Source organism: Abrus precatorius, unplaced genomic scaffold (genome assembly GCF_003935025.1).
Source record: "Abrus precatorius isolate BTA unplaced genomic scaffold, Abrus_2018 Scaffold6, whole genome shotgun sequence".
Lineage (NCBI taxonomy): Eukaryota > Viridiplantae > Streptophyta > Magnoliopsida > Fabales > Fabaceae > Abrus > Abrus precatorius.
In genome coordinates this window covers 20,369,713-20,393,178 of record NW_020874406.1, presented here as the reverse complement: position 1 = coordinate 20,393,178, position 23,466 = coordinate 20,369,713, and the positions used below count along the sequence as shown (strand labels likewise).

The 23,466-nt window shown below is 30.4% G+C and overlaps 3 protein-coding genes across 5 annotated transcripts; 1 reads left to right on the top strand and 2 right to left on the bottom strand.

Moving 5' to 3' along the window:
- Positions 1-269: 269 nt before the first annotated feature.
- On the bottom strand, positions 270-7,492 carry LOC113868656 (cell division control protein 48 homolog B). 2 transcript variants are annotated; one of them, XM_027504445.1, is made up of 12 exons: positions 6,913-7,492; positions 6,775-6,819; positions 5,794-5,849; positions 5,536-5,685; positions 4,204-4,305; positions 3,499-3,598; positions 2,767-3,051; positions 2,525-2,694; positions 1,761-1,889; positions 1,305-1,392; positions 1,039-1,116; positions 270-817 (listed from the first exon to the last, which is right to left on the bottom strand). In XM_027504445.1, exons 1-12 carry the CDS (start codon positions 7,060-7,062, stop codon positions 506-508), a joined length of 1,665 nt encoding a protein of 554 aa, XP_027360246.1. In that variant the 5' UTR covers positions 7,063-7,492; the 3' UTR covers positions 270-505. The 2 variants fall into 2 exon arrangements, with proteins under 2 accessions (XP_027360246.1, XP_027360244.1); XM_027504443.1 differs by having other exon boundaries at positions 334-817; positions 6,775-7,489.
- Positions 7,493-13,001: 5,509 nt separating this feature from the next.
- Positions 13,002-13,802, top strand: LOC113869832 (extensin-1-like). The gene has a single exon (XM_027506325.1). It carries the CDS (start codon positions 13,152-13,154, stop codon positions 13,659-13,661), a length of 510 nt encoding a protein of 169 aa, XP_027362126.1. The 5' UTR covers positions 13,002-13,151; the 3' UTR covers positions 13,662-13,802.
- Positions 13,803-19,926: 6,124 nt separating this feature from the next.
- On the bottom strand, positions 19,927-22,821 carry LOC113869162. Of its 2 annotated transcripts, none has more exons than XM_027505343.1 (4): positions 22,687-22,784; positions 21,769-22,029; positions 20,974-21,228; positions 19,927-20,629 (listed from the first exon to the last, which is right to left on the bottom strand). In XM_027505343.1, the coding sequence occupies exons 2-4, from the start codon at positions 22,015-22,017 to the stop codon at positions 20,261-20,263; spliced, it is 873 nt and encodes a 290-aa protein (XP_027361144.1). In that variant the 5' UTR covers positions 22,018-22,029; positions 22,687-22,784; the 3' UTR covers positions 19,927-20,260. The 2 variants fall into 2 exon arrangements, with proteins under 2 accessions (XP_027361144.1, XP_027361143.1); XM_027505342.1 differs by having other exon boundaries at positions 19,929-20,629; positions 21,769-22,055; positions 22,687-22,821.
- Positions 22,822-23,466: the final 645 nt, after the last annotated feature.

Below are 23,466 nucleotides of genomic sequence, written 5' to 3'. Positions count from 1 at the left end.
TCTGAATCTATTATTAAATTGGAAAATATATATATATATACATAGTTAATCAGGAGAAATTTTCTATTAAATAGCATATTTACCAGAAAAAGAAAATTATTGTTCTCATTGTGAAATATGCCACCGCTTAATAGTGTAACGTGTACATTTTTATTGTTGTGAAAATTACTATCCCGTGCAAAAGCATGGGTACAGAACTAGTTCTTAATAAAACCTTGTCACTTTTAATGCTTAAAATCATATTTAAAGGCTTATCTTAACATTTTATGAACGAGGGATTTGCATACTCGTGAAAGGAAAATGAGAACAGTACCAAGATAGTGCACGTAGATGGTGAAAAATACAAAGATATTACTTGAAGATATGAACCTCAATTAAACAAAATCACATCCATAATACCTTTTGAACAAAATAAACTCACTAGTGGAGACAGTACAATTTACTGTTTTATCAAGTTTATTACTATTCCTACTACCGTAATGCTACTCTTCTCAAAATTTCACTCTCAAATGCTATGTCTAGATGAGGTCTTCATAAAAGATGAGTATAAATCAATTTCCGCTTTTGTTAATTGTGGTTTTAAGGAATTCTTTGATATCTGAAAATGACGGTCACAAACAACAGTAGCAGATATGTCTTCCCTCAGAGCTACAATTCCAGCTTCCTTGCATAATCCCTCCAGTTCAGCACCTGTGAAGAGCTCTGTATCTTCTGCTAGCCCTCTGAGATCAACATCACCACCTAGTTTTATTTTGCGAGTATGTACACAAAGTATCTCATATCGAGCCTCCAAATCAGGTGGTGGCACATACAGAACCTACCATTCCACAAAAATAGACTAGTGAGATGGAAAATTTAACCAACCCTTTCAACCTGCTGTTAGGGTCAACTGTTTTGAGAATATTTTCAACAACATATGGCTGGTTGATGAAATTCTTTGTATCACCATGCATGAATAATTCTCGGTATATATTTTTAACTAGTGTGCTTCTAGTTGAAGACTAAATTGCAAGTATGGTAGAAATTAATATTTCATACCAGATCAAAACGCCCAGGACGCATAAGTGCAGCATCAATTGCATAGGGGCGATTTGTAGCCGCCAAAACAAGAATTCCCTGGAAGGAAAAAGAAAAAAAATAGTTAAAAGGCAGAAAGAAACTAGATGCCGTCTACCAGTCTCTGGAATCTAGTTTTATGTTTACCTTTTCCTTTTGATAAAAGAAGAATTCATGTCTAAAGAAAAGGAGGGTGGAAGATAAAATGTCGTCCTTAACACAAACAACAAAGACAAAGGTACACTTACTTTAGCTTCTTCTAAGCCATCAATCTCAGTCAGCAGAGTGGATAAAAGCCTCTCTCCAACAGTAGCACTATTGCTTGAACTATCACCCCTGCAATTTAGGGAAAACTCAGAACATCCCATTTTATGCACTACAAACGAGAAAAAATTATTGTTTCCATCTCAAAAACTGTGGAACATTTTCATCAAGGAAGTCAATAGTAGGCTTTAGATGCAATGCACCAAACATTTGAAACAGAAAATTTACCAAAAAACAGAGTTAAGATAGTTACATGCCAGACTAATAAAAAATAATTGAGATCCACCACACTTTGGTGCATATAAATATTTGTGCAGAAAATATTTTCCTTTGAAAACTTATCAAGAAATACTATCTCAAAGAGGCCTGGAACAAACAACACAATGAAGCTTCACACTATCTTTCATGATATAACTCTTAAGCAAAGAAAGTTAACTAACCGCTTGGCAGCTACCACATCAGCTTCATCAAAGAATATTATACTCGGTGCTGCAAGGCGCGCTTTCTGAAATGTTTTACGAAGCAAAGCTTCCCCCTCTCCAACATACATTGAATACAGTTCTGCACCACTGATTCATCATTTATTACTTTTAAATTTTCCGTAATTTGGAAATCAGTTACTGAATTGCAAAATATTAGATATAATAGAAAAAAAGAGAATATGATCACAGAGATTATAATGTTAAAGGACTGCAAAAATAGAAATTAAACATATCAAAGCATAACATCACCAATATAGAAAATAGCACACGTGTCATTTATCAACAGAATAAGTGGGAGAAGATGCAGGAGAAATAGTTGAACTAACATGTTTCAAAATAGCAACCAATAATCGAGTCACGTTAGTAACTCATTCATGAAAGACAACTTATTTTGTTGGATTTCAAAAAGTTCATGCACATACGATCCTACTAGTACGTTTTTTCTTTTACCAAAAGGCCACATATCATAGAATGAATTGGATACTCAAATTGAAAGGACAGCATCATATTCAGATAAAGATACAAATAATTTATGAGGAAATAAAATAGTGGGTCCAAGTTCAGGGGGCTGTGTCTTTCTCTCCCAAATGATTGTCACCTTCCTAAAGAAAATTAAAGGATTCATTCCATTTTAACCATAAACTTCTGTCTTAATTATGTTAAGACTCTCTCACTTAAGGACAAAACCTACTTAAGAGCTTTAAAAATAAAATTATTCAAACCTCAAGGAAAAGAAAGAAGCTTGAGCAGCATGTGCAGCAGCTTTGGCAATGGTAGTTTTGGAACATCCCGGAGGTCCATGGAGAAGAATTCCACGTACAGGAGGTATTCCTAATCTTGAAAATGCAGCAGAATGCTTAATAGGCCATTCAACTGCTTGCTGGAGCTTTTTCTGTTCAGGGATACATGCAAATATCACTGACTAATGAGATTCTAGGCAAAATTAAATGTAAAATGTACAAACCTTCAATTCTTTTAATCCTCCAATGTCTTCCCAAGTCACTTTGGGGATTTCCACAGTAACACCTCGTGTTACACTTGGACCAACAACAGACCTTGCATAATTCCAATCTTCCGTTGTTAAACTAAAATTACTTGTGTCTTCATTTATATTAGAGAACCTTTTAATTGCAAACAAGGTAGCTTCACGACATAAAGCCTCCAAATCAGCTCCAACATATCCATTGCATGATGCGGCAATGGACTTTAAGTCCACACTACAATCTGAGGGAATCTTCTTTGTGTACAGCTGAATAATTAAATATAAAACCATATAAATTCATGCTGCCAAGCTTCATCAATCAACAATTCCACGAAACATGCAAAATGACAAAAGAAAAAAAATGAAAGATTGACTTCTCACTAAAGCATTACACAAACAAGTTGAAAAGTTATGTTACTGTCAAGAAACAAATCATCTTAAACGCTCAAGTTACTGAGTGGAGGTGAGTAGTTTTATGTATACAACGCATGCCCCTCACAAACAAGCTTTTTTGTTATGAAATAACATGACAATTGCCCTTTATAGAGTGCTAAATTTTGACTTAACTATGAAGAATGCAGAGAAGAAGGCTGTAATTCCTCCCAATTTAATTACAGAGGCTTTGAATTTGATATCATCTCAAGAATCAAATCATCTCAGAATCTAAAGCTGTTAGGTGGAGATGTGCAGATATTTTATATTTATAACAATTACCTTCAGAATTTGAAAGCGCTCCTCTTCATTTGGGACAGTAACTTCAATTTCAGCATCAAAACGTCCATACCTTCTTAGGGCAGGGTCAATTGCATCCACTCTGTATGCAGAAATCAGATACATGAAAATCAACTGAGCAAAAGTACTTAGAGATGCAACAAATCAGGTGTTGGTGAGCATTCTTAAGCAGTGCTAAAAAAATGACCTGTATTACATGATTAAAGTGAAAGGTTTTAAGAGACCACATAAGCATATAAGATAAATCACATGTTCCAGATATCATCCAAAAGTCAAGAATCAAAGGTATCAAAGAATCACAGATCTTGATAACCTCTCAAGATACAGAAAAACAGCTTAAATCAATACAACACTTATTAATCCATCAGCAGTACAAAACTCAAAAACACTTAATGGATAAACATTCTTATGCCAACCATCAAATAATGATTGACAGTGTAACAATCAGCCAAAGTTACACAATTTGCATACAGCATGATAACTTCTTCAAACCCACACAATATGAAACTTTAAGCTTGCACTATATATTTCTAATAATAGTGCATAGGTTTAGAAAGTGGACAAGAAATAAAAATATTACAGGTTGTGAAAATTGAATTGAATTAAAGAATCAAGGTATGTTCATTCCCTTTAATTGCTGTTTCTGTAAATTCATAAATTACCTTCTGAGATACAATAGGTACTAACCTGTTAGTTGATGCAACCACAACTACACCTGTTGTAAAGGTTGGTTTATTTGAGTCCATCAGTGTTAAGAGTTGGGAGGCAACTCGGACATCTTGCTCCCGTCTGCATGTCAACAATATAAAGTAAATGGTGTAATAAGCATGCAGCATTTATAAATATATTCTTTCTAAGATCAAAGTGTTAATATGCTTTGGTAATTGTTTACGGTTGTTTTTAGTTGTTTCAGCTTATTAGATTAGGATATTAATTAATAAGTAATTTCAAAGTGTAAACCACATTATTTCAAAATACCGAATTTAATACAACTTGTATTGCTTGCTTTCCTTTAAATTCCCTTGACAGCTTGTTTTTGCACCACTCCTCAGAAGTAAACATCTTTCTAAGATTTATTTATTTTTATGAAGCGAAGTTACAAATCAATTAACCGCATGTCTCACCAGTTCCTTCTTATTTGTAAAATTTTTCAACAAACTAAGGTATTAGAATGACTATGAATAAAGCCAACAAATATTCTCCTATGAATTGTCTTCTTTATCAAGGTACGTTTTTCAGTATTTTTACATAATTATTTTTGTTATTCGTTATAACTTGTACAACTTTATCCTCTCCATTCTCCTCCATAAGAGTATCAAACATTTCAAATAGTTTTTCACTGGTCTTCACAAAATTAGATCCATGAATGGATTTCACAACAAGTCCAAACAGGAGAGTTAACTAAAAAATTAATCAAAATCTTTACTTTCAATTAATCTTTGCATCTGACATGAAGGAATAACCATGTTTGTTTCATTTTTCCTACTCAAAAACTGTCATTTTTCTGCCATAACCGCTGTTACCACCATATGCATAACAGCCGCCACCGGAAAATGCCATGCCTGTAACAACGAGCATGGAAACTGCCACCACCATCGCCTTCCGCCATGGCACCGCCATTTGTCAACAATGCTTAGGAATAATTTAGTTTGTTATCTAAGTTTGTTAAAAATCTTTCAGTTACATAATTACTTTCTAATTAAAATTATTATAAATGTACTATTACTATTGAATAAATATGTGTTCATTGCTCATTCGTTCCCTTCACAATTCTACGCATTTTTCTTTCTTTATTTTTACTTTTGTGCCATAAAAACCAACAAAGTCAATAACTATATATTGTGCATAGACGGGATATTTTTCTTCATTATGCATTTTATCTACTATGAAAAAATTATAAAAATTGTGTTACAACCTATATTCATCTTTCCTATTATAAAGAAGTATGAGAAGAAGCAAAAGCTAAGAAAGATGAAAAAAAAAAATTGTTCAGCATTAAAGTAATCAACTGTCCCATACTTGGAATCTCGACGAGCACAGAGTGCATCTATTTCATCAATAAAAACAACTGATGGCTTTCCCAAGGCTACATGAGATGCTGCCTCTGAAAAGGCCTCACGAAGAATTCTCTCACTCTCACCAGCATGTGCTCTAAGGACAGAGTGTGGACTGCAAAATACGTAAAAAGGACGAATAATGACAAGCAATTGATTCAGATGGAAAAACTTTGGAACACAAGATCAACGAAGTCAAGATTGACATTCAAAAGACAAGTACCTGATAATTGTCAAATGTGCACCACATTCCCGAACTACTGCTCGTACCAAACTCGTCTGCAATGACATCCACAAACAAGCATAAATATAATTAATTTTAAATCTCGTAAGCAAAGCAATATATAAGGTACTCATATGATCACACTATGCAAGGACATCATATAATTATCCTATCTATATTAAAATACATGTTAATGTGGAAAGACAGATACAACAAACTTGAATGAATTTTAAGTAAGCAATTTTCAACCAAAAATAAGGCTACATTGCTTCTATCCACTTAATCTACATAAATTAAAGAGTCAACATAACAGAACAAACTATTCTATAGCTCAAACCAAAACCCTATATCCAAAGTCATGGCTTAACAGGATGGACTAGCATAGTAGCTTACTAAACTTGTTGCTTAAACCTGTCTGAAAAAATAAACTAAGAACTTCTTGTTCTCACTAAACTTCACATGTTCAAGCCTTAAGTATGTACAGTATTGCATGCGATGGATATATAAATTGCTATTCTTTAACTATTTATCATGAATTTTCATATAATAAAAAATGCAACACGATCCCTTTATAATAACTTAAAATTTTGCTTACCTAAATTTTTTTAATAATTTTACATAAATTTGTTATTTAATTTATTATATAATATTAACAAATATTATTTAATTATCACCTGTCCAACCCCAGTTCAACACGGTTCAACCATTAATCCTTGAACTAGTGTCTTCACCTATTCAATCACATGTCCGATTTTTAAAAAATTGGTTATAACTGAGAGATCTAATTAAACTAGAGCTTATGTTGATTCATTTGGGGGAAAATCCCTAAGATACTATTCTTAACCCTCCGTATATTGGACCTAACAAACATGCAGGATCATGGATTTCTAACAAATATTTAAAAGGAAAGAAACAAGTTATAAGGACTGAATGAGTAACAAAACAATAAAAATTTCAACAACCCTGTGAATTGTGGCGTACCTTTCCAGTGCCCGGTGGACCGTAGAGAAGCAACCCTCTTGGCCACTGCAATGAAGCAAAGGCAAATGAAAGGGGAAAAAGGTTAGAAAGAAGGAGAGGAAGAAATGGAAATGAAATTGAAATGAAATGAAAATGAACTTTAAGGCCAAGTTTGCGGGCTTGTTGAGAGAAGAGGAAAGGGTATATGATGAGTTCTCTGAGGGCTTGAAGAGCTTCCGCGTTCCCACCAATGGCTTCCTCTGCTCTCCACTGTTCCTTCCTATCACTGTTGCTCACGCAGCTTTCCATCTTCGGTTCTGACTGCTTACAAGAAATGAGAATGCTAAGCTTCTTCTTACCATCTCAAATATTCCATCACTGTAATTCAATAGGCTCAGCCTAACTGCACCCCATTTAAAAATTAGTTTACAAAAATTAAAAATCATTAACATTAAAAAAATAAATATTATCTATTATCACTGGAAGTGTCCATTTCATGAGAATGAAAAATGAAAATAAAATTAAAATTTACTACAAATTAGAAACAACAGAATTACAGTGTTACAAAAAAAAAAAAAATCCAGAATACAATTGATATGAGGTGAGGCCAGTTAACATGGTCTGTGGCATGTGTATAAGATGGTGATCATTCACAGGCAAATAGAAACAAGCAAACCCTTGTCTTGTTTATACCAACTAAAAGCTCTAGTCATTTTTGTTTATACCAACTAAAAGCTCTAAGAGCTTGTTTGTTTTCACTTTTTAAATAGAGTTTTTAATTTTTAAAATTAAAAAATAAAAAAACTTACTTATTAATATAAATTTTAAAAATTAATTTTTACTTTCAATTTTTAAAACTAAAAAACAGAATTGCTATTTAAGGTGTTTTTGTTTTTATTTTTTTATTTTTTTCTAAAATTAACAAAAGTCTAACTAAAAATAATTTTAAAAACTAAGTTATCAAACAAAATTTATTTTATTTTATTTTTCTAAAAACAGTTTTATAAAATTGTTTTAAAATCTAATTTTTAAAATTAAAAATCAAAAACTAAATCAAGCAAACCCTAAGTCTCTACTCCATTTTCCCGCGCGCCTTTTTTGTCAACTGTGCAATAGTCTAATATAAGCTCGCAGGAACACGACGCATCCAGCTCTCATCAATTTAACAAAAATAAAGAACAGGAAAAATAACGAGAACCTTGCGTCAATGACGGGAAATGCAGAGAACGTAAGATTTTGTTTATTATTTGCGGACCTCGATCTTAGAAGGTTTAGGAAAAGCAAAAAACGAAAAATAAAAAAGATGAATTGAATGGAGAGCGGAGAGATTTGCGTACCAGAGTGAAGAAGCAGAGAGAGGTTGAGACTGCAGCGTCAGTGTGGAGGTGGAAGGCGTGCTTGAGGGAAATTCTGAGAAGAAAAAGGGAATCATGAGTTTGAGACTGAAAAAGGTTTCGGCAAACCCACGATCAACCCGACCCGAATCCGCCTAACCCGTTTTTCAATGGGTTATACGGCCAGTCTAACGGGTCATATTTAAATTGACGTTCTTATCATGTCAACGTGAAAATAAGAATTAATCCTCAGATTAGTTTTTAATTATAACAATTTTTAATTTAATTTTTAATGCTTTAAAAGTTTTTTATTTTATTTTTATTCTTTTATATAAAATATATTAGAATGAATGTTGTTTTATAAAATTCTAATAGACTGTTATAATTTAATGAATTAAAATAAATATTGAGTTGACCTCAAAAAAAAAAAGATGAAGGTGGCTCATTGTTACCCAAAATTAGACATAAATTATTCCTTAGAAATATTAGAACTTGAAGAAAATATTCACTTAAAAAAAAAAAACTACTGACGAATTATATATGTTAACATTTTAAAAGGTTATTCATAAGTAATTTCAGTTTATTTATATTTTATTTAACAATTAATTTATAGATTTATTTGACAAAAATAGAATTATTTAATAAACACACTTATCTCGTTAATTTATTGTATTTTTCACTTGTAGCAACGTCTAAATTTATAACTTATATCACCCTCACATCTGCAAGTCTTTTTTTACAATAGTGTAACCACTTCCATAATATCCACCCTTAATCATATCCTCTTTTTATATTCAAAACTAATATAAGATTATTAACTTAAAAAATTTAAACTATATTTCATTTAAAATATGATTTTGTTTACAAAATAAAAATAAAAACTATATAAAGAAAACATATAAAGATGTTTCTTTTTCATTTTTTATTTATCAATTAATTTGATAATTGATTTTACCAAAATAATATTTTTAATTTAAAAAATGACTAAAAGTAAAAAAAAAATATATAACTTAATTAATAATTTTAGCTATCGGATGAGATTATTATTTTTAATTCCTGACTATTTTATCACCCTTTTTTTTTCATTAATAAGTAAGCATTTAATTTTTTTTTCCATTTAAAGTATGATTATTTAATATTATATTTTTAGGATTTATCATCAGATTAGAATAGAAAATAATAAAAAGTAACCAAGAAAAGTAATTAATTTAATATTTTAAATATTATTTGTTTTAATTATTTTTATTGATACAGTTTTATAAAATTAATATTTAAATTAATCAGGTTACTTTTATTTTTGTATATTAAATTAATTATTTTTTATAATCATTTGTTGTAATCATGACGGGATAGTGATATGTAGAAATAATAATAATAATAATAATAATGAGTCATAAAAAAGTTATCTTATGATGTCTGCTAATTAGAATACTTTTTTTAATTATTTATTTATTAGAATAATTATCTTATAATTAATTGTATAAAATTATTTTAATTTTAGAAATATTTATTTTATTTTAAAAAAATAATTTATTTTTTATTTGTAAATTTATTATTATCTTTTTATTTTTATTTTAAATTTTATAATTTATAAGAATTTTTAGTTTTTATGTTTTTAAATAAAGAGACACAATTTTAAAAAATTGAATTAAAAGAATAAATAATATATATATATATATATATATATATATTAAACACACAATTTTATGATTTACACACAACTTTAGAATTCATCAGTCATCACAAAATTTATTTTATTTTATTTTATTTTTATTAGTTAATAAAGATAAAGAATAAAAAACTATTATTATGTAATTTTTTTAATAATTTATTACAAGATTGAATTTTAAAAAAAGGAATAAAAATAATTAAATTATTAATTTTTAAATTTTATCATAAAATTAAAATTATAAGATTTATCACCATATTAAATTTTTATTTGTAAAAAAAAGAAAAAAAAAGTAACTAATTTTTTTTTATTTTAAGATTTATCACATGATTAAATGCTAGAATTTATCACAATTAGAGAATAAGAACGAAACATGCAAAATTAAGAAATAAAAAATAAAAAATCTTATTCGAGATAAATTTATTTAGATCAAACTCCAAGAGAAATATACAAAGAAAAAAAAAATTATTAGTTGTATTATATAAATCGCAACGGCAATAGAGACATTTCCGAAGTGAGAATGGAGTGTAGTTTGTGGGTCTGTTAAGCTGGTTATCTCTAGAGATTAAATAAAATTGATTTAGGATAAAAGAAAAGGCTACTCTAATGTCTTTTTTAAATTTTGTTTATTTTTAAAATGAGAAGATAATATTATTAATTTTATAAAGATTTATATTAAGATATATTTACTTTTATCTCTCCTCACACATATATAAGTCATTATTTTTCAATTTCTTTTTACGTGAAAAAAAATTATAACAAGGAGACAACATCTATATTTCTATGGACTAGGACGCAAACAACAATGATCATTTTCTTTTTAATTAAGCATGTTAAAAACATTTGAACCAAATAAAAATTCTACTAACCAAACAAAAATGGTAGTAAGTGTTGATAGCTAGTGGGTATTTTATATCAATATCCTCAAAATAGTTTGTCAAAGATAAAATTGTGACCTTCGTCGGGGGACACTAATTAATTAATTAAGTTATGAAACAAAGGGACAAAAAGCAAATGTTCATAATATTTACGTGAATATAATCTATGAATAACTGTGAAAAGAAGATGATCATTGGCAAATCAAAGGAACCTTCCAATGGTATTTATCAAAGGTTGTACCACAAGATCAAAAGTGGATTCGAGGATGATGCCTTACGAAAATGGGATGGGACGGTGGGTGCTGCTAAGGTACCATTGTGCTAACTTTTGTTTTCTTTAGGGCAAAGTTTCTGAAGACAAGAGTTGGAAAATGCAATACTCAAGTTTGGATGACCTAAAAGCTTCAATAACAGGTGATGACAGATTGCAGTGACTCATTGGGTGTCAGCAAAATAAGAGATGTAGATTGCACTGACTGAAGGTGTGTTTCTCTATTTTCTATAACACTTGGCATTCATTTTATGTCCTAATTGTGAGTATAGCAGAACCAAACACATTTCTGTGGACCTCATTTGATGTTCTTCTGAATTGATAAAAACTTATCCCCTGTCATTGTCTCCTTTATCCTTTTCTGCTTTTGTAATTTACATACAGGTTCCATATTCATATATAAAAAAATATGTTAAAATTATTATATCACGTTTTTAATTTTTAATTTAAGTTATGAAATTTTATGAAATATATTTTTTGTTTCAGTATTTGATTTGTTGACTTTTCAAATCTTATAATCTTTTATTTTTTTAATTCTCTATAGCTTTTTAATTCTTTAATAAGAATGTAGCAAACAAAGTGCATTAACTTTTAATAAATTCGAGACACAAAGACTTTCCACATTAATTGTTTTAAATATAAAAATCTAAGAGTATGCATTATTAGAATGCCTCATAAGTGTTTCTTTTTATTTAATTTTAATTTTTATCATTTTAAATTTTTATAAAATATAATGAAGGTAACATTTTTCTGATAATCATTTAATTTTAATTTTTAATAAGTTATTAGATTTAAGATGTGTAGAAAACGATTAATATTTTGAAAATATTTCTAACATAAAGTACACCAAACCTTTGCTAAATACCTGTAAGACAAAATATTAAATATAATATTACGTAATAAAAGAGTAGACAAAAAATTATTCAAATTTTAAATTGTCAATAAAGTTAAATTAATATATTAAATGAAATAATGTCTTTTATTTAAAAATTATAAAAGTAAAAAATTATTACTAAAAATTAATTACACTTATAATTGTAGATGCTTCGATTTGTTTGTTCTTTAAAGTTTAAATTCATATCATGTTACTTGAAAATATAAATGAACCATGATATAAAATTATATCATTGATTTTTATTGGAAATAAAATTCCGTTTATAAATGTATATTTTTATTCATATAAAAAATTACTTTAATATGATTTGAATAATATTACTGCGTGCTACTAAAAGTAACTACAGAATTATCCTGAACAAAAAATAATTAATGGACTACTAAATGTTAATGTTTAATGAAAGTAATAATTTTTTTGATATTATGAAAATAATAATTTTAAAACTATAAGAGTACTATTATATGTATTTAAGATAACACAATTTTTTTACGACGTACGTGTGCTAAATTAATCGTAATATAAATTCATATTGAAAGGTGTATTTTTGTTTATTAAAATATATTATGACTATTTTTCTAACCCACAAAAAGAAACATAAACTTAACCATTCTTATATTTAATATGGTGCCAACGTATAACATACGGTTGAATATTACTAAGAAAGGGAGAAGTGATGCAACGAATTTTGAAATGAAAGACTGTGGAAAGTTCTTGAATTTTATAATACTATGGTCAATGATTGGCTAATATTATTTGATCTGAAAATCATGTGGTAACATGCAGAACACCCATCAGAGAAGGTTTTCCCATGTGAGATATGAAAAAGGTTCACAAAAAATAGAAATTGAATGTATTAGAAAGTTGGCAAAATTGGGATCCATTTTCAGAAAGGAAAGAAATTGCTTTATCATCTTTTGAGGGTATGATTCCCTAGCGTCATAGCTGTTGCTCATCTCTTTATCAAGTTGCAGCCATGGAGTTTAGTTCACTCCAAAATTTTGCAACTATAAACGGCTTAATAAGATTGAACAGTGGAACTGAATCAAAAAATGAAACCTTCAAGTGGCCTAGATTAGTGTTAATTATTGAGGTCTTAAGGATTGGTAAGCATGGTGGAGCCCATAATGGGCACATGCTAATGGAAGTTTATATTCCATTCCACCCCTCCTAGAAAGGACCATAAGAGCAAGTGTCCCTCCCTCGTTGAAACCAAATAAATTACCCCAATCCCAAAAGGCCCTTTTACCCATTGTTTACATTTTCCATGCACCTAATAACGTAAGAGATCATTCACTATCCCTCATTCTCTTCCTCTAATCCTCTCTCCAAAGTCCAACCCCTTCAACCCACCATGTCAATAAAAATCCGTCAAATCAAAGCACCAATTATCCTCAATTTGATCCTTTTGCTTATTTCTGTTACTCTCCCAATCAAAGATGTTGACTCAAGGAAGCTTGACGAGACCACAAATAATGGTAATGAGAAATGCGCCCCATGTGGTGGTAACACACCATCCCCTCCACCAATAATATATCCATCACCACCGCCGCCAATACTATATCCATCACCGCCGCCGCCAATACTATATCCATCCCCGCCGCCGCCACTAATATATCTTTCACCGCCGCCACCTTCACCCAATAAACCACCATCAGTGTATTATCCACCGCCACCTTCACCCAAAAAACCGCCATCAGGGTATTATCCACCGCCATCGCCGTCATACAACATATACAATACTGGGCCACCGGGTAATTTGTATCCTATTGTTGAGAATTTCAACAGAGCTCGTCCCAGACACCACTTCAGTTTGCTTCTGTTCTTGCCACTTTTATTGGCCCTTTTGGTGATTGGCATGTGAAGAAATTTAAGTGATTCAGATCATTCAGACATAGAAGAATATTCATGGATTATGGTTGTAGTTAAGAATAGCATGATCTTGAATAAGGTAAGGGGCTGGAGAATTTCAGACTCAATGATTATATTGTTTTAATTAATCTTCCGTTCTTCCTTTAATTTGTGATTACAATTTGTACAATAGTAATTGCACTCATCCTTTCCTAATTATCTGCAAAATTTGCTAGCAGTGCTTCTCCCTCTTTCGTCCGTTATTTGATCTAATATGTAATTGATTTTCTCTGCCACAAAAATTAAAATTTCGTAATTTTTCGCTTAGTTCCAAAAGGGATGTCTAGTGGAACAAGGATATAGATAGATCGAGAGAGGCGAGAATAGTAAATTTGGTAAAATTATTTTATTTGATAATTTTATTTAAAATAAATTTTTGAAAAATGAATGATTGAACCTTATAATGTAATTTTATAAATAACACATTTATATCTTAAAAAACATATACCATAAGTTAAAATGATAATAGGCAATAAATAAGAACGTTTAATATAATAGTTGAATTGATTATATAGTTTATTGTGGATAAAAAGTACTAATAGAAAGAACAATTACCCTTAAAAAAAAAGGGACTTATCAGAAATGTGTGTTAGCTGCATTTAAGCAATTGGAGTATTCAACGTCACAAAATTCAATAATGGTGAAATGTCACAACCTGTGAATAGATTATGATGAATGCATTTTACACATATGTCACCGACCGCCACTTATGCAAGTTTGTTTTATCATCTTTCCACTATGCCAAAAGAATGCTTCCTTTTCGTGTGGGGTCCATCGTTTGTTCTTTTTGCTCGTTAATTATATAACACATCTTTGGTTATTTATTTATTTTTGTGGAAATCGTAATAATGCTTCTTAGGTTAGGTGTGATCAACTTAAATATATGTTATCCCCTAGCCTCCTTCACTCATTCACGGTACAACTGCTATACTTAATTTGTTTTTTAACTTTCTTTTTAAACGAAGGTTTGAAAAAATAGTCTAATCAAATATTATTAAATAATTATAACGAGCCCAGCGATGCTGGTATTTTGCAATTTTGGGCCCATTTAGGCCGCTGCATCGTTTTTGTTACTTAAACACCAAAAAGGCCGAAGAGATTGGTTTTTTCATATAGAATATTGCATCGGCCATGTTTGTGTGTACGTTTTTTATAAGTAAATTTTATATAATAATAATAAATTAGATAAACATTTAAATAAAGATAAAAACCTATTGTCACATTTTATAAATTTTTAATTTCTTAGTTTTAGACAAGTTTTCTTTACCAATTCTCTTTAAGTTAAAATCCCATCTCACGTTACTTTTATTAAATTTTTATGTTCTATTGAACAAAATATGAGACGAAAGACTTAAAAACATTTAAAATTAACGACAATTCATCAACATTAGAATAACTGAGATGTTATGTATGCAATTATACATTTATTATAAATGCACACTTTTCACGCTTAAAATGACATTGCAACTTACCATTTAAATGCATTTCTTCAATTGAAATGTTTGCTCCAAACTCAAATTGAATGATGAAAAATTATCATATTCGATTATTTCAGGGAAGGGATTTGCAAGAATTCACCTATCCAATAACCAAAAAACATGAAAGATTGAATGGCAGCAAGAAGTAAACAACTAAATTAACCAAACCGCACTTTGTGTGGTGAAGAGAAATGCTTTGACGCAGCAACCATGGTGGCTGCAGGCCCACCAGGTGCAGGTGCTGCACTTTTACTTTGCCTTAACATTTCCACCAAAAATGCACACTGCTAAGGATCTAACTTTAAAGAAAAAAGAGCTATTCTCCTTGTCCTTATGACCCATCTTCACAGGCCCACTAGGTGCTGCACGTTTACGTGTCTTCACATTTCCACCAAAGATGCACACTACGAAGGATCTAACTCTAGAGGAAAACGATCTATTCTTCTTGTCCTTATGATCCATCTTGGGTCTGCAATATAATCACGGAATATAGAATTTATGCAAAAAAAAATTAATGGTACATGATTTTACCAAGTTGAAACAGGGAAATATGTAGTAGCACTCAAACTTAATACTTCTGAATTGGATATGTTGTATTATAAATTGTTGATGATCGATGTCTGTGAATCAAGTTCACTTGCTTTTTATAAGATCCAAAATAATGAATTTCTCGTTGATGTTGCTATACTTGGTCTCCAAGTTTGTTTGCATTCATTCAAAATGAAAGTAATATAATAATGTCTTGACTTTGACTAGTTTCTAATAAAATAAAACGTGAAAAGTGTGAATAAGTGCATACTTGAGTGTAGATCTGAGAGCAAAACATGTTCTAAATCAAAATAGAGTGAAAAATTGAATTTTATTTGTGTTTAAATTATGCAAGCTTGTAATATAATAACGACAAAAAATTCGAGTATGAAAATTACCTTGATAATCCAAGAAGTTTAAGATCTTCCCTTCGACAAGGATGATAAAGGAACATCATTTGTGTTTAATCCTTTGCGTCCAACTCTTTGAATATGAAAGGATCACAGCAAACAGAATGTTCGTGAAAAGGAGAAGTGTTTTGTTGTGGAATGTTATGTACAGCAAGTTGCTCAATATATATAGCAATATATTTTCGTTTCACTGTAACTGTAAATAGGTTTTTTCTATTCTTGTCAACAACAACTTGACCAAGTCAGTTACTTAAACTGACAGATGCAGTTTCAAACATTTAAAATAAATTTAGTCGGTTGTGATATTCTGTTACTATCTCTTGATGATGTTATTCTGGTGCTGGGCTAATCAAAAGTGATTGCGCCTAAGACATTCTGTTCCTATCTTATTTGCTGATTCAAAATTTACTTAATGATATTCTTTATACTCAACTCTTTACTTTCTTCTTTTTTTATCGTCACTGCTATAATTTCTCACTTAAGCGAAAAATAAACTGAAGATTAAACTGAAAATGATCCAGATCAAATATATTAACATACTGTTATACTCTTCTAATACACAAAGAAAATCATTAAACTCATGCTAGGTCAAATTTAACTTTTTAGAATTAACCTCCTATTATAATATGTTTGGTAACGACAATGGTTTAAGAGACCTATTTATTAATTGGCTTTATATACCTATATACCCACATCATAGCTATTTTTATGTGAGCATCTTTTTACTTCTACTTATCTTTTATAGCTCCATGACTAACCATAGAGCTTTGAAATTATCTTTGTATGTACACTCACCTTGTCCTAATAAGTAAACATTCATTATAATGGTTTAAACTTTTTTGACATTATCGAACCGTCTTGAGGCTACTTTCTTAGGTATAGTTGTACACATTTTCCTTCTTCTTCCCTTCAAATGTGTCTTATAAAAATATTTCATCTACTCTCTCTACTAGCTATTTTCCTCCAACTAAATTCAATGTATTAACCTATATAAAGGCTCAAACTGTGTACATCTACCATCTCTAAATCTCACTTGATGAGAGTCTTCTAATAGAATTCAGCAATAGTAGTCAAAGCCAACTGGTGCACGTAGCTCAGCATCTACCTCTCAAGATTCTTTCTCAAGTTTCGCATTGATCATTCAGCTACAACTATTATCACCTATCATTGCAAAGCTAAGTACAATCATTTAACACCCGTTATGAGTGCCACCTTAGAAATTTAATTCAATGAATTGAGCTAATATAAATATTTACTGGACTTTTAAATGAGTTGAATGACAAATTATGACTCTACGGGATGCTCAAAAGTATCAAGAGATACATACCTAAAATTTTGGAGACAATCAGCTGCCTTAAAGAATTGTCATTGTAGAAACATTTTTTATGTGAGAAACTTGTAATTAATGTTTAATTAGTTTGCTCTAACTCATTTTTATTATATATCTATACATATATCTGTAGCCTAGGAGAAATAGATTAACAGGGTGCATGAAAAACGAAATAAAAAATGAATAAAGTCGTGATTTAATAGATATTCAAAATAACGTATTAGTTTATTACAACAATAATAACCAAATTAACCAAATTAACATTTTTATACATAGAACATTTTAATAAGTTAAATGAATATGGAAACTCACAAGCACAAGTACTCTCAATACCTATCTCATCCCATTAATAAACATGTAAAGAAAAACTCATTTAATTAAATCTGTGAAGCTTTTATGAACACAAAAGTACTTCTACACATAGTTAATTTTCACCTGCATATACTTACAAGTGTGAATAATTTTTGTTTTGAAAACATATAAAATTCTGCCGAAAGTTGTATATGTGGACTGAGACCTTTTTTTTCCTTTTTAATTAGGGCCAAAATTAATTATTGAAGACATAGTATTCTTAACAGGAACATTAGGATAAATTTAAAACATTTATTTCAATAATTGTCATGTAACATTATGAAATAAATTAATTTCATAACACAATAGTAGGAGTTATAATGGTTCTAGAAGTCCAAAGTTAATTGGTAGACAATCCTTGTATCAGCTACTCCAAGCAATTTTTCTGACCCCTCTCAATATCCTTGATTTCCATTGTGGAGCAAACGTCGATGTTGAAACAGGTTTCAACCCGTAAGTCTTAACAACGATGATAACCCCTTAATTATATTTAATGGACACTAGATAGTTAAATGATAAACTTATCCTTAAAAAAGCGATAAAATAAAAATAATATTTATCGCACAAATAATAATAATTAAAATGAAGATGCTAATAACAAAAGTAATACATGTGATAATAATTATTATTATAACAATGATAATATCAATAATGAATGTCACAATGATAATAATAATCTTTGTAGAGGTGGTGAAAGAATAATTAAACAAGTTACGTAGTGTGAGATAAAGGTGAAAAGAAAAGTTTTGCTCTCTATTTTATCTTATTTCAAATTTAACTTTCAATTTGTTAGTATTAGAAAAAAAATGAATTATTAATATTTTACTTAATTCAAAAACCTCTATGATAAATATAAATAATTAAGGATAAGTTATTAACCGTTCAGAATAGAAAAATAAAAATAAAAATATCCCAATAAAAATAACTTCAATCATTTGAGTAAAAAAATCATATTTTTCTTGAAGGTTATTCTTACAACTTGAATTGGTTACACTTAAAAATAAGAATGTAGTAGCTTAGAATGGGTCCTTTTCAATATCTTGAAAAAAGTGAGGCCAATTGTTTATCGGCTTGCATGACCATCCAACTTGTTTGTTCCTCTTCACGTTTTCCATATTTCTTAATTCAAAATATATGTTCACATGTCATAGATGAGAAGTCACTCCAATAAAAGATGATTTAACTACACAAGCATAATCGATATATTGATGCAAATGTAAGTAAAGGAATTGAGAGAGCTATGACCATTTCATTAGTCAAAGTGATTTGAGAAGGATTGACTCCATAAAAAAGCTATGTAAGCAGAGATGAGAAAGATATATAATGTTTATCTAATTTTGGAGACACGATTTTAAGAGGAGGGAAGACTATTGATACCCTGTCTTTTCACATGTCTAACTATTTTCAATAAAAACTAATGAACTATATTATTTGTTATAATTTCTTTCTAATAAAAACATTAATGAACAACAAAAATCTGAAATTTGATTGTTTGCAACCATTAAAACGCACATCATCACTCAAAGATGACCAAAGATTTCAATATTATCAAGCTAATATATAATATACAAGGAAAACATCTTTTAATATCATACCTTAAATACTTGGCCTGGTTATTTACCACAGATACACCACTGTACTAAACGAATTAGAATCTCAACTAATAACTTTTTTTAAGCTCATTTCAATCCAACTTGGTAATATAATTTATTAAAATAAGTTATTTTAATTTAACTCTAATAAATTTTATAATTAAATTTATGACATAAATTCTCATATTAAAAAAATCTATTAAAGAAATAATTAAGTTATATACCCAAACATATTCTTAAAAATAACCTGTGTAAACACATGATAAGAAGCTAAATATAATACATTTTTATTTAAAAGTTTAGTATTTAACAGTATCAATGCATCAAATTGCGTTAAATTTTTTTATTTTAATAAAAATTTACTATACATAAATTCTTATCGTTTACATGTGCAAGTTAAAAAAATCATAAAAATAAATACTCAAAAGAATCTAATCAGCTCATAAGAATCACTAAATTTCTTGAGTCATATAACTTGTACCCAATCATCATGTTTAGTAAACTGTCGTCCTGTATTAGACATATGAATACTAATTGCCATCTTAATTATAAAAATTGATGCAATTTAAATAGTTTACAAGGGTCGGGCAAGTACTAAACAAGTGGTGGTTTATCGTGAAAAAATCTAGCACAAAGAATGATATACTAAATGGGCTCCAAATATTTAAAGAGAAACAGCTTCAGTTCATGTGAAGGCCTAAATTGCTGTCTTGGTTCCATTAATCTTGAGGGAAAAACAAATGCAAGAGAGGGAAGAACACTAAAAACAGCATGATACAATGTGTACAAAGCTTCATTAAACTTGAGGGTAAAACAGATTAAAGAGAGTGCAATTGAGGATGTGCTCCAAAAACTTAGAAAAATTACTCTTCATCTGATTCTGAATCTGAATCTGAATCAGAATCTGATTCCAAGCACTCCAGAACCTCTTCATCTGAATCTAAGTCAAATTCATCCCGAATGGCAACGACCGCTTCTGGATGTGATTTCAAGTAATTCCTAACAGTTTCACGGTAATAGGCAGGGTCGTCAAACCAAGTTCGGGTATTCAGAATGGTCTTCTCCAACCAATACTCGTCCTCCTCCTCTTCCTTCGTTGTAAAGAGCTCGTAGATTTCTTGCCATTTAGCCATGGCATTCTTCAGCCGAATACTCGGACTTCCGCCAAAAAGATACTTTATATAGTCTCTAGCTAGCTTAGTGATTTCTTCGCCAGTGAGGATATAAATGTACTGAGAAAAAAGATATGTAGAGCCTGATAATTAAGAAATGAAGGATACCCTATGTACTATCCAATACTACTAATCATGTCCAAACTCAAAAGCTTCATGCACTTTAATTATTTAAGCAATTAGCTACTTTTATCATTAATTTACTTTATACCTATGTTTGTGTTTAGGAGCTCCACTTGAACCTTTCTCCTTCCAGTTTTCAAGATTCACATTTTCACAAACAAAATAAAATATGCTTAAGGGTTTCAATGAATGAAGATTTGATACTTATTAGTGCAAATACTCACACATTCGAGCGCACACACACACACACACACACACACACACACACACACAGAGGGTACCAGAAATATAAAGCCAAAGGCTGCTAAAAGCGCTTGGACATTCTCTTCCCACATCCCAGACAAGCTTTCATCTTCTGATCCATCAGAGTCATCAGGACTGCCTCCACTGCCACCACCTCCTCCTGGTGGTTTCACTCCACTGCCACCACCACTGTCATAATATTCACCTTTCTCAATTTGCTTCCGTAATACATCCTCTATTGATTGTCCCTTAAATTTTTCCATAGCTTTCTCAATAGATTTCCATGGGGAATTCTGATTACAAGTACAATTATAATGTTAATATTATGTAGGGACCGAAATATATATAACTAAAAAATTTCTTCACACAGAGATTCATGATAGACAGTAGTGACATTTTTGTGCTTGAGTGGTACTGAAAATAAAAGAGCTGCTTCCAGACTATTCTATTCCAGCTGTTTGCACTACTGCTGAGTATATTTTTTAGTAAATCACAGATTCCTGCAGCTTAGGTTCAAGATTTCCTAAGGGGACTAAACTGCAATAATAGAAAAATCAAGGGGTCCCCAATTTAAGTTAGAATGTAAAAAGAGATCATTAAATTTAAGCCATATTTTCTGGATGCACCATCCTTCTCCTAGATGCACACAGTTTATAAAGAAGATGGTGCAACAGAACAAAAATCTAAGGCGCAACAGTAGCTCGGGCGGGAGTTCTGTCTTTGTCAAAAAGATTAGGTAGCCCAAATCTCATACATTACTTTCTATCATTTCATACTAAATTGCAACAATAACAACAGCATACCAAATTGCAACTCAACAGAAGGTTCAATACCTCATCACTATTTCCCATCATTTCTTTTTCACCAGCTAAACAAATATAGAGAGGTTTCCGAGCTTGTGAAACGGGCCGACATTTCAAGCCAAATGATTGTTCTCCTCTCAGGCTCAACACAACGCGAGTGTAAGGATCAATACTCTTTGGTAAAACACACGGTTTCAGATGCAGCCTGTGCACCTGATAAATATTTTTCACACAAATCGCCGTCTGGCATGCAGTAACTTGAGCAGTGTTCATTTTCATCAAGCAGATCAGCTACCCCAAATTTCAAACATTACAATCTAGCATTTAACAAAATCAAGCTTCAATTCAGATTGCTTAAGTTGAAAATTGAAAAATTAAAACGCTACCCATCAAAGTAGTACACATGCAACAAAAGACATAATGACAAATATCCAGCAATCTGCATTATTTTCTTCAATAATTTCCAAAATAATAAAAATGCAGCCACCCTTGAACTTGGCAACCTCAATAACCAATAGCACATAGAAATAGAGGAAAATAATCATTACAGAAAAACCAACAAACACCAATTAGGGGTTCAAATAAGATTGAAATGGATATAATCCATCCCAAATCAAAATAAAATACCTGCAATTAGCACATTTTGTCTTCAATATCTGATTATAAACGAAGTCCTCAAGAAGTGTAGCCCATAAACACAGAAAAAAAAAAGAAATAAAAGGAGCAAGTGCCCTTTGAAATGAATAAAATAGGCAAAATTATAGTCTAAACACACATTGTCAGCATCCAACAACAAAATTCACAAACCCCAAAAGAAACCAACTACATTAACACACGGGAACACTAATTCTATAGCATAGAATATAAAATGGATAAAAAGAACAAAGCAAAAAAATAAAAAAAAAATTCAAAGTATAAGTGACTTGAAGGGATGAAAGGAATCATTACCTAAGTTTCGAACTATCCAAGGGACGCTGCTTTCTTGCCCTCGCTCGTTTGTTCTTGTCGTCTCATCCACATCCACTGCTACTGGAGAGAGCTGTGCTACGAACGGTTCTGTCGTTTTGGAGAGAGGCACTAATGCGATTTTGTAATGGGCTAAAGGAAAACAGAGCCCAAATTTGTTATGTGTTTTAAAAGGGATTTTCTTTTTAAACTCTTCCAGAAATTAAATTTTGGAAGTGGTTTATGAATCACTTTTCGGAAAATTAAATTTTTAATATGTATTAAACTATCTTTTTAAAATTATTTTTGAAAATAAGTTACAATTTACTTTCAAGACCTAGTTACAATTTTGTTAATTTTCAGAAGTAACAAAAAAATAAATAGTTATGGAGCGTACAAAGAGAAAAAAAAAGAGGAGGTAGGAAAAGAATGGGCCGTTGTAAAAACAAAGGCTTGTAATAGTTGGCAAATTCATGGGAGCCCAGTAGTTGTTTTATGCCATAGTCATTAAGCCTAACATCTACTGTTTCATACTTATTGACCAAAACATAGGCATACATATTGGACCAAAAAAAGAAAGCCTAACAAAGTTTTCTTACATTTTGTGGCTAGAACTCTCATGGTTCATTTGCGAGAAGATGTTGTGATTTCTTCAGATTTTTTAGTGGTTTTAATTTTGTAGTGTTTTAGAACTTTATGATTTAGTGGTGTTCAATTTTTAAGTGTTTTTAAGCAATGGTTAGACAAAAAAAAAAAATAGTGAGTCTTAATTTCACCATATTC

Bases quoted from the DNA above. Each gene is read 5' to 3' on its own strand.
- LOC113869832 (XM_027506325.1), top strand. From the start codon at position 13,152: ATGTCAATAAAAATCCGTCAAATCAAAGCACCAATTATCCTCAATTTG.
- LOC113868656 (XM_027504443.1), bottom strand. From the start codon at position 7,062: ATGGAAAGCTGCGTGAGCAACAGTGATAGGAAGGAACAGTGGAGAGCA. The intron at 5,686-5,793 runs GTACTTGTCTTT...CGTATTTTGCAG, and splicing joins GCACATTTGACAATTATCAG to TCCACACTCTGTCCTTAGAG. The intron at 2,695-2,766 runs GTTTGTACATTT...ATCCCTGAACAG, and splicing joins GAGGATTAAAAGAATTGAAG to AAAAAGCTCCAGCAAGCAGT.
- LOC113869162 (XM_027505342.1), bottom strand. From the start codon at position 22,017: ATGAAAATGAACACTGCTCAAGTTACTGCATGCCAGACGGCGATTTGT. The intron at 21,229-21,768 runs GTATTGAACCTT...ACTTGTAATCAG, and splicing joins TGATGGGAAATAGTGATGAG to AATTCCCCATGGAAATCTAT. The intron at 20,630-20,973 runs GTACCCTCTGTG...CTTTTTTCTCAG, and splicing joins CCTTTGGCTTTATATTTCTG to TACATTTATATCCTCACTGG.